At 47.8% G+C, this 10778-nt stretch overlaps 1 protein-coding gene and 1 long non-coding RNA gene across 2 annotated transcripts; both read left to right on the top strand.

Annotated features, from left to right (window-relative positions):
- The first annotated feature begins 342 nt into the window (after positions 1–342).
- On the top strand, positions 343–5744 carry LOC120965104 (uncharacterized). The gene is made up of 3 exons (XR_005757249.3): positions 343–748; positions 1504–3123; positions 3421–5744. It is a non-coding gene; the product is annotated as an uncharacterized lncRNA (long non-coding RNA).
- Positions 5745–6431: 687 nt separating this feature from the next.
- Positions 6432–8957, top strand: LOC109744825 (subtilisin-like protease SBT1.7). Its single transcript, XM_020303963.4, has one exon. The coding sequence runs from the start codon at positions 6463–6465 to the stop codon at positions 8752–8754; it is 2292 nt and encodes a 763-aa protein (XP_020159552.1). The 5' UTR covers positions 6432–6462; the 3' UTR covers positions 8755–8957.
- The last annotated feature ends 1821 nt before the right edge of the window (positions 8958–10778 follow it).

Raw genomic sequence — 10778 nt, 5'->3', positions numbered from 1 at the left:
TGCGTGGCGCCGTTGCTGCTTGCTGTGGTGCGGGCCCTGGATCCCGATGACCACGACGGCGAGGACCTGCGGCGATTGGACCTCGTCGGCATCGAGGGCGCACCTCTTCCTCTCTCTGGCGCACTTCGACATCTCCTCCGGTTCTCTCTCGGTTGGGGTAAGGGAGGGAGAGTTGTCTTTTGGAGGAAGGTTTTTTTAAGACCAGTCATTAAATGTGGGGCCAACATGTCATAATCGTCATTAAAATGGTCTAAGCCATCAATCAATGTTTTATGCAAAAGATGAGGCCAAGAATCAATAGTTTCTGGTCCAAAGTAAACCGCTGCAACCCTAGATTTTAATTCGGTGGTTTTCTGCAATTCACTCACCAGAAAACTTCATTTGAATTTGAGCGTGTGCACCTCGAACTTGCATTCATCAAAATCAAGGGTAGGATCCTTCTTGATCCATGTCGGGTGCATCCAGAAGCCGAGTGTCGGGCGCAACCCCGACGCTCTACGGATTGACAGGCTGGCAATCGGGTGGGCGCTGGACCTGTACCCTCACCACGTCGCCGGGAGGACTCTCGGCTCACCAAAGTGACGAAAGCACTGCCCAGGTAGCAAACTGGCGGAGAACCATTTTGGCCGGCGGCTTAGTGCGCCTTGAGCAGCAGGCGCCGAACTGACGGATCACCCCCTGCGCTCAGGGTGTTTGATGAAATGCCGCTTGAGGTTATCTAACTGAAGAGCAGGTTCCATCACACCAGGTATGCCGAATTCCTGGAAATCAGCTGAAGTACCATATGTGAATTTGAATACTCTCTATTTAACATGTCATGTTCTGATGACTGTGCTTGAGCTTTGAGATATTATTATGGATGCAACTAGCCAACGTTCTGGCACGTTTGGGTATGAACTTGATCAGATTAAATTGCAATGCATAATCTGGATTGTTGAGGCTCCTTTCAACATTGTTTTAGTAATATTATGGATTGCCCTGAGGAACCACAACCTGCATAGTTGCATTCAGCGACTGAAAGACTGTTTTTATGGGGAACATAATCAATTGATCTCCTCTGCCTTCTATAATTTTATTTGCTATATATAAAATTTCAATGTGATATGAATGATGACCCCCCCCCCCCCCCTTCACCTGTATTTATTTATGAGTGAAAACCATCAACTGCATCTATACCCGCACAAGAAGACTTCATTTGACGAGTGCATTTCAAACTTGCATTCATCAAAATCAAGGGTAGGATCCTTCTTGATCCATGTTTACCTCTCTACGACTCAGCATTGTGACTGCGCCACGTGATGCCATGAATTACGGTGCAAGCTACTTAATGTAGGGGAGATTAGTGTCTAGGTGTCCCGCTGGTTGCGAAAACATTTCAGGTTTTTTTTTGCAACAACTAAAGTGTGAGGGTACCTTGTTCTCTTCCAAGTGGATAGATTAGTTTGTAATTGTTACCAAACCAGAAAACTTACTAAATGCTAAGATGCATGTTACTTTCAACAGAAGTTTCCCAGGCGATCGTCCCCATGTTTCATCTGCAGACCCCCTCTGTACTAGGATATCTCATTTCCAGGTTTGTATTTTCTTGTTGGCATTTCTTTTTTTTTCTATTGATACACACTGAAATGTGGAATGTTTTCTAAAAGGTAAAACATGTGGAATGTTTCTTTTCTGTGATCTTTACGCATGTACATGTTCATGATTATTTTCTGCACCAAATACTCTGAACTGGTTGTATTACGTAATTTCAGGTATGAATCTGATCAATACATGTGCAATGAAACCATTAGTCGGTCTGTCGTATTTATTTCAGTTGTGGTTTCTGTGCTGGTGGTGACTCTACTTGTGCTTTCATATTCGATCTGGACAGAAAATAAAACTTAATAACGTGTGTGCTCTTATATTGCTATAACATGTATTATTGATTATTAAGGGTTTACTGTCTTGCTATTTATGCTATATATCTTTTTTTAGAATAATTTATGCTAAATATCTGACATTTGTGCCACCAGTTTCTACACAAGATCCTCCCAGAGTGGAAAAGGTCAGAAAATTTTCATGCGAACCACCTGCAAAATAATACGAATTTCCGGTTCACACCACTTTGACCTGGAGAAGTTTATGAATAAGTTCTAAAGTTTCATTGGAGAAGGAGCATTTGGGCTACTATACTATGGCCGTTTAGAAGATGACACTAAGCATGCTGTCAAGATGCATTCTGAATCTGTCTCACTCTCGCATGGAATTGATGAGTTTTTAGCAGAGTTGCCAAATTATTAACTTTACTGTCAGGGCCCTCTACTGCTGTTTCAGTTAAAAAGAAGTTACCAAATTGTGCACCTAAAAACTTCATGATTTCAGGATCTTGTCGACCTTAATAAAATTTACTGTTGAGGCCTCCCCTACAGTTTCAGTTCAAAATAGTTATAAAATTATGCACCTAAAAAAGTTCAAGATTTCAGAATCTTCCAATGGTGTATGTGTCATACATAGGACAACTTGTCATTTCTCCTCGGGTGAGAAACAATTGAAGTTTGTAATGTAGGCTCAGCGAGTTGCATTTGCAGTGAGATTACTGAAACATTAAGAGATTTTCTTTATGTTCTTTGTGCCCACTATACTTGGAGTCTAATCAGGCACTTAAATGTTCAGTCTCTATATAATCTGAATGCTGAAAGGGTTACTAGTAAGTGATATTTTCTGTTTGTAATTGACATCTATGGTCCATTGACACAGTTGATCAAATTAGATAATTTCTTGCTACATTTCATAAAACTGAATTTTCATGAATGCTCATTTTATTTTTCAGGCATCTGCCATTGTCTATCTCTGCAGCTTGATAGTATCTCCTGTTACACGTCTGAGTATCTAAGTTTAAATTACTATTTTCTTCCTCAACTCAATGAATTTTTTTTTGACTATGTCAATGAGGGTTTTTTTCTTTGGAGGAACCAACTCAATGGAATTCTACACTGTTTATGGGAGACTAGATGGTTGAGTTGACCATTATGTCTCCGCTGGAGCAATGCTTTGGATATTGTCCGGTGTTAGGATTGTTTTTTTTACAACTTCATAATTTATGCCCCGTCAGTCGCAATAGGAGCTGCCAGTGCATTTATGACGGTATGCTCTTAACTTTGATTCGATTTTAAAGAGTTATTCATAGAGTATATCACCTCTATATACTTGCGTAGAAGTATATGTAATATGTACTTGCCAACTGTGTAGGTTTGTACAGCTCTTTGACATATATATCCATTCCTTATATGCCTTGTTGTTATTATAAGCATTTCAAAGCCCTCTTGAAGATTTACAATCGAATTTGTCTACATTTGCATATGATGCGTAATCATGTCAGAAGCTAGAAGCTGGACGTTCACTTTTCATCATTCTTATGTCCAGTTTTTCCCTTGATCACAGGTCAGTGGTATCGGCGATGGAAGGCGATTTAGTAGGAGAAGATCCAAATGGTCGTGCTTTTATGTGTGGCTCAATAATAATCATGTGGCATGCCTTAATGCCTTTGTATATTCTGAAGTCCCATCTTAGAGCTCATCATCATCATCATAAGAGAATTTAGTACTCTTATTACAGTATAATGAGAGTTCTATTTTTGCATGGCAGGAAGCACCAAAGATGAGGGAGAATCCTGCGAAGACCTCTAGTGGAGGCAGAGCGTCTTCTTGAGTACTAATTCTTGCTGGTAGCGCTTGCACTGCAGATCATCACTCATGTACATGTTCCATGGAGCTATTAACAACCTGCCACGTGGGAAAACAAATTCAGACACACATGATCGATTGGTTCCCTTATACTATATATAGTCTGGATAAATGTTAGAGGGCCAACATAGAAGGGCACTCAGCAAGATTTTGAGTATAAATTAGAAGTAGCACAGAAGTTGAAACCTACTAATAGTCATACCTCATATGTAGCTGTATAAATTCATAACCTTGTAACTGTTAATGTAGCTTAATCACATTGTTACAAATACAGTGTGGTGTTTACTTAGGGCTTTGTTTTGCATGATTGATTTCACCATCTGGTTTCCAGATTAGGGACTGAAAACAGGAACAAAGCCTTGTCTGCTATCATGTGCTATTTTTGGCAGATTAGGCAGTTGGTTTCATCCCTCATAGCACAAAGCTAGAATGTTAACTGAAAGCCAGCGGCTTGCATGTGATGTGTGTTTAGTTAGTGCAAGTCGGTGGAGACAAGGCAAGTTGAGGTTTTAGGAAAAGACAAAAAGGTAGAGTGGAGTCGTTTCATTCTTTTCTGGTTTCGTTTGGAAGACCATTTCATCACGAATTTTGTTTTTCAGGCACCTGCTAATGCTATTGTCTATGTCTGCAGCTTGATGATATCTGTCATGTTATCTACTTGCATTTTAATGTATCTCTTTTCTTCCTCAACTTAGGAATTCTATGAGACAAGATGGCCGAGTTTCTGTTAACTCTTTTTTTTTACTTCTTGAGGGGGCAATGCATTGAATATTGTTTGGTGCTGGAACTCTTATTTATCAAGGATAGTGCACAACTTTATGCATGCCTAATGCCTTGTCAATCACAATTGGATCTAGCAATGCACATATGATAGTTTGTTCTTTTGAAAGGGTAAATTTAGTACAACATCATGGTAAAATTTAGCTGTTGATAACTATATGCCTTGCTGCAAGTATTTCATAGCCCTCGTGTAGATATGCAACTGAACTTTTCTACATGTTCTATCTTTTTGCACTTTCCCTTGCTCACAGGTCACAAGTAATCACCATGGAATATGTTTTAGCTGTGAAGGTAATGTATGTTACTTGGCGCTGATGCATCATCATGACAAATGGAATTTGATACCCTTGCAGTACAATGAGAGCTTTATTTTTGTGTGACAGAAACTCAGAAAGTAGCAAGATTAGCGAGAATCATGAATTTGCATCTGGCTATTTAGTTACGGGAGACTCGGTTTGGGGCTAGGTCCAGTCGTCTGCCTGCTGCTTTCGGCCGCGATAGTTTATAGCATGGAGTCATGAACCTCCTGAGGCCTCCATTGGTTTGGAGGAATTTTATAGGAATTCTGCGAGATAGGATTTTTATAGGAAAAATTCCTTTACTGTTCTTTGGTTTGTATGATTAGGATCCTATTTGTATGAAGGAATTCTCCCTATTCTTCACATTTCATAGGAAAATAAACATTAACCTAGACCCAATGAAAAAATTCCTATGATGTAAACCAAAGGACATCTCTCTTCGTATTTCTATTCATAGAATTTGAGATGCATGACATCTCATTTCATAGGATTTTTATAGGAAAAATTCCTTTACTGTTCTTTGGTTTGTATGATTAGGATCCTATTCATATGAAGGAATTCTTCCTATCCTTCACATTTCATAGGAAAATAACCATTAGCCTAGACCCAATGAAAAAATTCCTATGATGTAAACCAAAGGACATCTCTCTTCGTATTTCTATTCATAGAATTTGAGTTGCATGACATCTCATTTTCTGCAAGTTTCCTATTCCTATGATATTCCTACCCCTGTGAACCAAAGGACCTTTGAGTTTTTGAAGATCTCTGCTGCACTGCAGCGTCTTGTTGCGTAACTCTTGCTGTCAGCACTTGTACTGTACATGTTGTGTGGAAACAAATTCAGAGATGTAATCTATTCACTTTTACTGTAGAGCCTGGATAAAACTTAGATGACGAATCGGAAGTACAAATCGAAAGTAGAAACTTGCTAATGGTCGTACATAACTGGGTAAATTGACCTCCACGCCTAGCTTGTACTTATATTTATAGTTCTAGAATTACCCATCCGAACATCTTATTTACATTTTTGCTTTGTTTTGATTTGTAGTGGAACAGCCTTGCCTGCCAGCATACGCGATTGCGTGACAGATTAGGCAGTTGGTTTCACCCCTCGGTGTACAAAGCTAGAATGTTAACTGAAAGCCTGTGCTCTTGCATGCTCTGTGTATTTAATTAGTGTAACTCCATGGAGACAAGGCAAGTTGAGGTTTCAGGAAAAGACAAAAGGGCAGAGTGGAGGCCGTTTCAATCTTTCCTTGTTTGGCTTGGAAGGCCGTTTCATCACGAATGCTTGTTATAAAAAATCAATCAACAATTGTTGCCTGGCAAAACAAAGCTCAATAATTTGGTATCGAGGCTGCATTCAGCTTCCACTAGCTAAGGTTTAGTCGGGAAGAAATCCACATCTAGGACCATCCAATAGCTGTAGCTGAGCCACCATGCATGCATGATGATATATTTTGGCTAAAGATGGTAATGCAAGCTTCAAAATTAAGATAAAAATTTGATGATGCAAATATTGTCTCTTGGCGATGCATTTTCTTGCTGATCTGAACACGCATGCATGCCTTGTCCGGTAGCGTCACGCTCGGCTGCTCAAGCTCTAAAACCCTCCACTCGCATGCAACCACAACCTCACTCACACACTACACAATTCCACAATGGCTTCCATGACCTCCATCCTCTTGCGCTGCTCACTGCTACTTCTCCTCCTTGTCCAGTCCACACACTCCTCCGTCACCCCGAAGCCCAAGAACGCCATTGCCGAGGAGCACAAGCCGGCTCACCCTTCGACCTCGAGCACCTACATCGTCCTCACCAACCACCTCGCCAAGCCGTCCAAGTTCGACACCCTCGAGCGCTGGTACGCGTCCATGGTGGGCAAGAACTCCAACCGCATCCAGTACACCTACGGCACCGTCATGCACGGTTTTGCGGCTCGTCTCACCGACGGCGAGGCCCAGCGCATGGCGACCGTCCCCGGCGTGTCCCGCGTGTACAAGGACAGGCTGTACCACACCCAGACCACGAGGTCGCCGTGGTTCATGGGCCTCCACGACGACTTCGGCGCGTGGCCGGGCGCCGAGTTCGGCGACGGCATCGTCATCGGCTTCATCGACGGCGGCATCTGGCCGGAGCGCGCCAGCTTCAGCGACACCGGGCTCAGCCCCGTCAGGTCCACCTGGAGGGGCAAGTGCGTGGACGCCCCGGGATTCAACGCCAGCCTGTGCAACAACAAGCTCGTCGGCGCCAAGTTCTTCATCACAGCCGATGGCCTCGCTGATTCGAGTCCGAGGGACATCGAGGGGCACGGAACGCACGTGGCGTCAACGGCTGCAGGCTCCGAGGTTCCCTCGGCCGATCTCTTCAAGTTCGCGGGCGGGAGAGCGAGCGGCGTGGCGCGCAGGGCAAGGATCGCCATGTACAAGGCGTGCATTCCCAGGGGATGCCGTTCCTCGGACGTTACCGCGGCCATCGACGCCGCGGTGAGCGACGGCGTGGACCTCATCTCCATCTCCCTCGGAAGCTACGCGAAACCCTTCCACGACGACCTCCTCGCCGTCGCCACGTTCGGCGCTGAGCGCAGAGGTGTCTTCGTCGTCCTGGCAGGCGGCAACGACGGCCCGGCAGCGTCAACCATATCCAACGTGGCCCCGTGGATGACCACCGTCGGCGCAGCCACCACGGACCGGGTGTTCCCGGCGACACTCAGGCTTGGCAACGGGGCGGTGCTCACCGGGCAGTCCCTGTACAACATCCCGTTCTCCCAGGGCGCGGGCATGATCCCGCTAGTGCGCAGCGACTGCGGCGAGTACGACCTGACGCCCGACAGGGTCATGGGCAAGTTCGTGGTGTGCCCCGAGGGTACACGAGCCGGGGCCGGCTTTTACGTGGAGAGAGCCGGCGGAGCCGGGATAGTTTCCGCCCAAAGTACGGACCGGTTCAGGGATGCGGTACTGGCCGATCCCTTCGCCCTTCCCGGTCTCCTGCTCAGCTCCACCGGTGGCAAGAAGCTGGACGATTACATGTCGTCCGTAGCGTACCCGGTGGCGTCCTCGACCTTCACCTGCGTCACGGTCACCGGCGAGAACCGGGCGCCGATGGTGGCGGGGTTCTCGTCTCGGGGCCCCAACCCGATTGTCCCCGAGATCCTGAAACCGGACGTCATCGCGCCGGGAGTGAACATCCTCGCTGCCTGGTCAGGTGCCGCCTCGCCATCTCACTCCGAGATGGACCCGCGGAGAGTGGAGTACAACATCCTCTCGGGGACGTCGATGGCGTGCCCGCACGTGGCCGGCGTGGCCGCCCTGATCAAGAAGCGGCACGGCCACTGGACGCCGGCCATGATCCGTTCGGCGCTGGTGACGACCGCGGGCCCGCTCGACAAGGACGGCAGGGACATCGTGGACAGCGGCAGTGCCGTCGGCGCCGCCCTCACGGGCGCGACGCCGCTGGCGGCCGGGGCCGGGTTCGTGCTCCCGCGGCTCGCCATGGACCCGGGTCTGGTGTACGACGCCGGCACGCAGGACTACGTCGACTTCCTCTGCACCCTCAACTACACGGTGGAGCAGATGCGGATGTTCGTGCCGGAGCTGACCAAGTGCGCGACGACGATCCCCGGCGGCGTGGCCAACCTCAACTACCCGTCGTTCGTCGTGGTGTTCGACGGCCGCACCCGCGTCCGCACGCTGACGCGGACGGTGACCTTGGTGTCGGCGCGCCCCGAGAGGTACAACGTGACGGTCGCCGCGCCCGACGGGGTGAAGGTGACCGTGACGCCGGCGACGCTGGAGTTCAGGTGGCCGAAGGAGAAGAGGAGCTACAGCGTGCAGTTCAGCAGCGAGGCGGGAGCGAAGGTGAGGCCGGCCGGCACGTGGGAGTTCGGCCACATCTCTTGGGAGAACAGGAAGCACCGGGTCAGGAGCCCCGTCGCCTTCAAATGGGACAACTGATGCCATGTAGGCCGGAGCACGTACTACGTACTGTAGTAGAATAAGAGCGAGTCTGATTGCCTGAACTCTGAGACTTGAGAGTGCCGGTATGTTGTGAAACTTGAGAGTTTGATCTGTAGTGAAGAAGAATAAGAAGAATCAGCATTTGATTGTGGTGAACTTGTGATGAGGAGAAGGGAATAATAATCATCATGTTCTTTTCTCCTGTCCAATTGCATCTAATTTCGTATGGATCAGTACTTCACCCTCCCAGGTTTGGCCCAATCGCTTCTTGAGTCCATGCAACTCTTTCCTGACCGAACCAAAGGAGTAAGAACTCCACCTTTTCAAATAAACGGTCAACAGTTCTAGCTTTTCTCTCAACCCGCCTACAGTTTAACACTTCGGCCCCTTCTTCCAAGCTTGCTCCAGGACAGCTGCAAAATCCTAATGTCGTTTCCACATGACCTCATATGTAAATGGTCGGGCAATTATAATCTTTCTACTGATTGCCTCCATCTCATTCATTAGAAGGATTGGAGAGTGGTCAGACTTGCCCGCCCTAAGGTGACGGGGAGAGAGGCAAGGGGAAACATATTGCCCGGCTCGTTTGAAGCTAGAGCTCTATCAAGCCGGACTCTACTCCACCTAGACATAACCGATATTCGAGAGGCCACACATATCCACCGTCTCTCGAAATTGTTCAATCTGAGACCATGCTCTCTCACACGGACCTATGTACTCCTCTCTATATATGAAGGATGTCAGCGCCCCTACACCAGCAGCGTCCAGCGGGCGCGCTGTAAGGAGGGCCCAGACACGGGTGGCTCGACCAGTTCGCCACCAGGCCAGCGGCCCACGAGGAATAGGCGGCCCAACCAACGTGTCACCGGGCCGGCGTGGACGCGTTGACTCCAGCCCGTCCCACCAACTACTTGAGGCAGTCTCACAAGCAAGAGAAGCATCCAGTGGATCACGCAGAAACGGCACTGGCGGCTACCCACTCCCGATTCCCCATTCTTGTAACTCTAGTTCATGTACCAGAGATAATTCCACATCGATCAACACTTGTAGCCACCTCGATTGTGAGCAATCCATATCAAGCTCCTTACATCTGGTATCAAAGACCACCCCTACCTCCTTCCATAGCGTCACCCGATCCCTGCGCCAAGGACGAGCTCAACTAACGGCCATGGATCCATCCGTCCAGTCCTTCCTGGAGCGGCTGGAGATGACCCTCAAGGAGCACACCGCCGCAATCCACTCCTCCAACTCCAAGATCGACGACCTCGTGGCGTGGCGCCCCGATCTCGAGCGGCGCATCGCCGATCTGTCCGATGTGGTGGCGGCTCTGCAGATCGCTCCACCACCACCACGGACGGAGGCCGCGACGAACCAGGCGCTCCCTCCGAGCACCTCCCTGCATGCGACGACCGATGCCCACATCGGGACCGCGTCTAGCGTGGCATCACCTCTCCAAGGGCCCGTTGGCCACGGCGTCTTCAACATCCCACGGGGGCCGCCTGCGGCGTCGTTCCAGACACCGCCGCCGCTCCCGGCAAACGGTCAGTCCGACACCCTCCTTGTCACCCCCGCTCTCTCTCCGTTCGCCCACGCGAGCCAACTGCTCAGTGGCCTGGGTCAGGCGCACCCATCCATCCAATTTCCGCAGTTCACGGGCGACAACCCCAAGCTGTGGAAAACTCTCTGCGAGCAGTACTTTACCATGTTTGGAATTCTTCCTTCGTTCTGAGTAAAGTTTTTGTTTTTTACAGCAAGATCATATTAATTTTCACACAAGTCTTCCCAAAGGTCTTACTTGGCACTTTATTGAAACAAAAGCTATAAAACATGATTACTACAGTAGCTTAATCATGTAAACACACAAAAACAGTAAGGGTAAATATTGGGTTTCCTCCCAACAAGCGCTTTTCTTCAGTGCCTTTTAGCTAGGCATGATGATTTTAATGATGCTCACATAAAAGAAAATAACTGAAACATAAAGAGAGCATCATGAAGAATATGACTAGTACATTTAAACATAA

The sequence above is a fragment of the Aegilops tauschii genome, chromosome 5 (genome assembly GCF_002575655.3).
Source record: "Aegilops tauschii subsp. strangulata cultivar AL8/78 chromosome 5, Aet v6.0, whole genome shotgun sequence".
Classification (NCBI taxonomy): domain Eukaryota; kingdom Viridiplantae; phylum Streptophyta; class Magnoliopsida; order Poales; family Poaceae; genus Aegilops; species Aegilops tauschii.
Note: the sequence above shows the minus strand (reverse complement) of the source record. Positions and strands in the feature narration are given on the sequence as shown.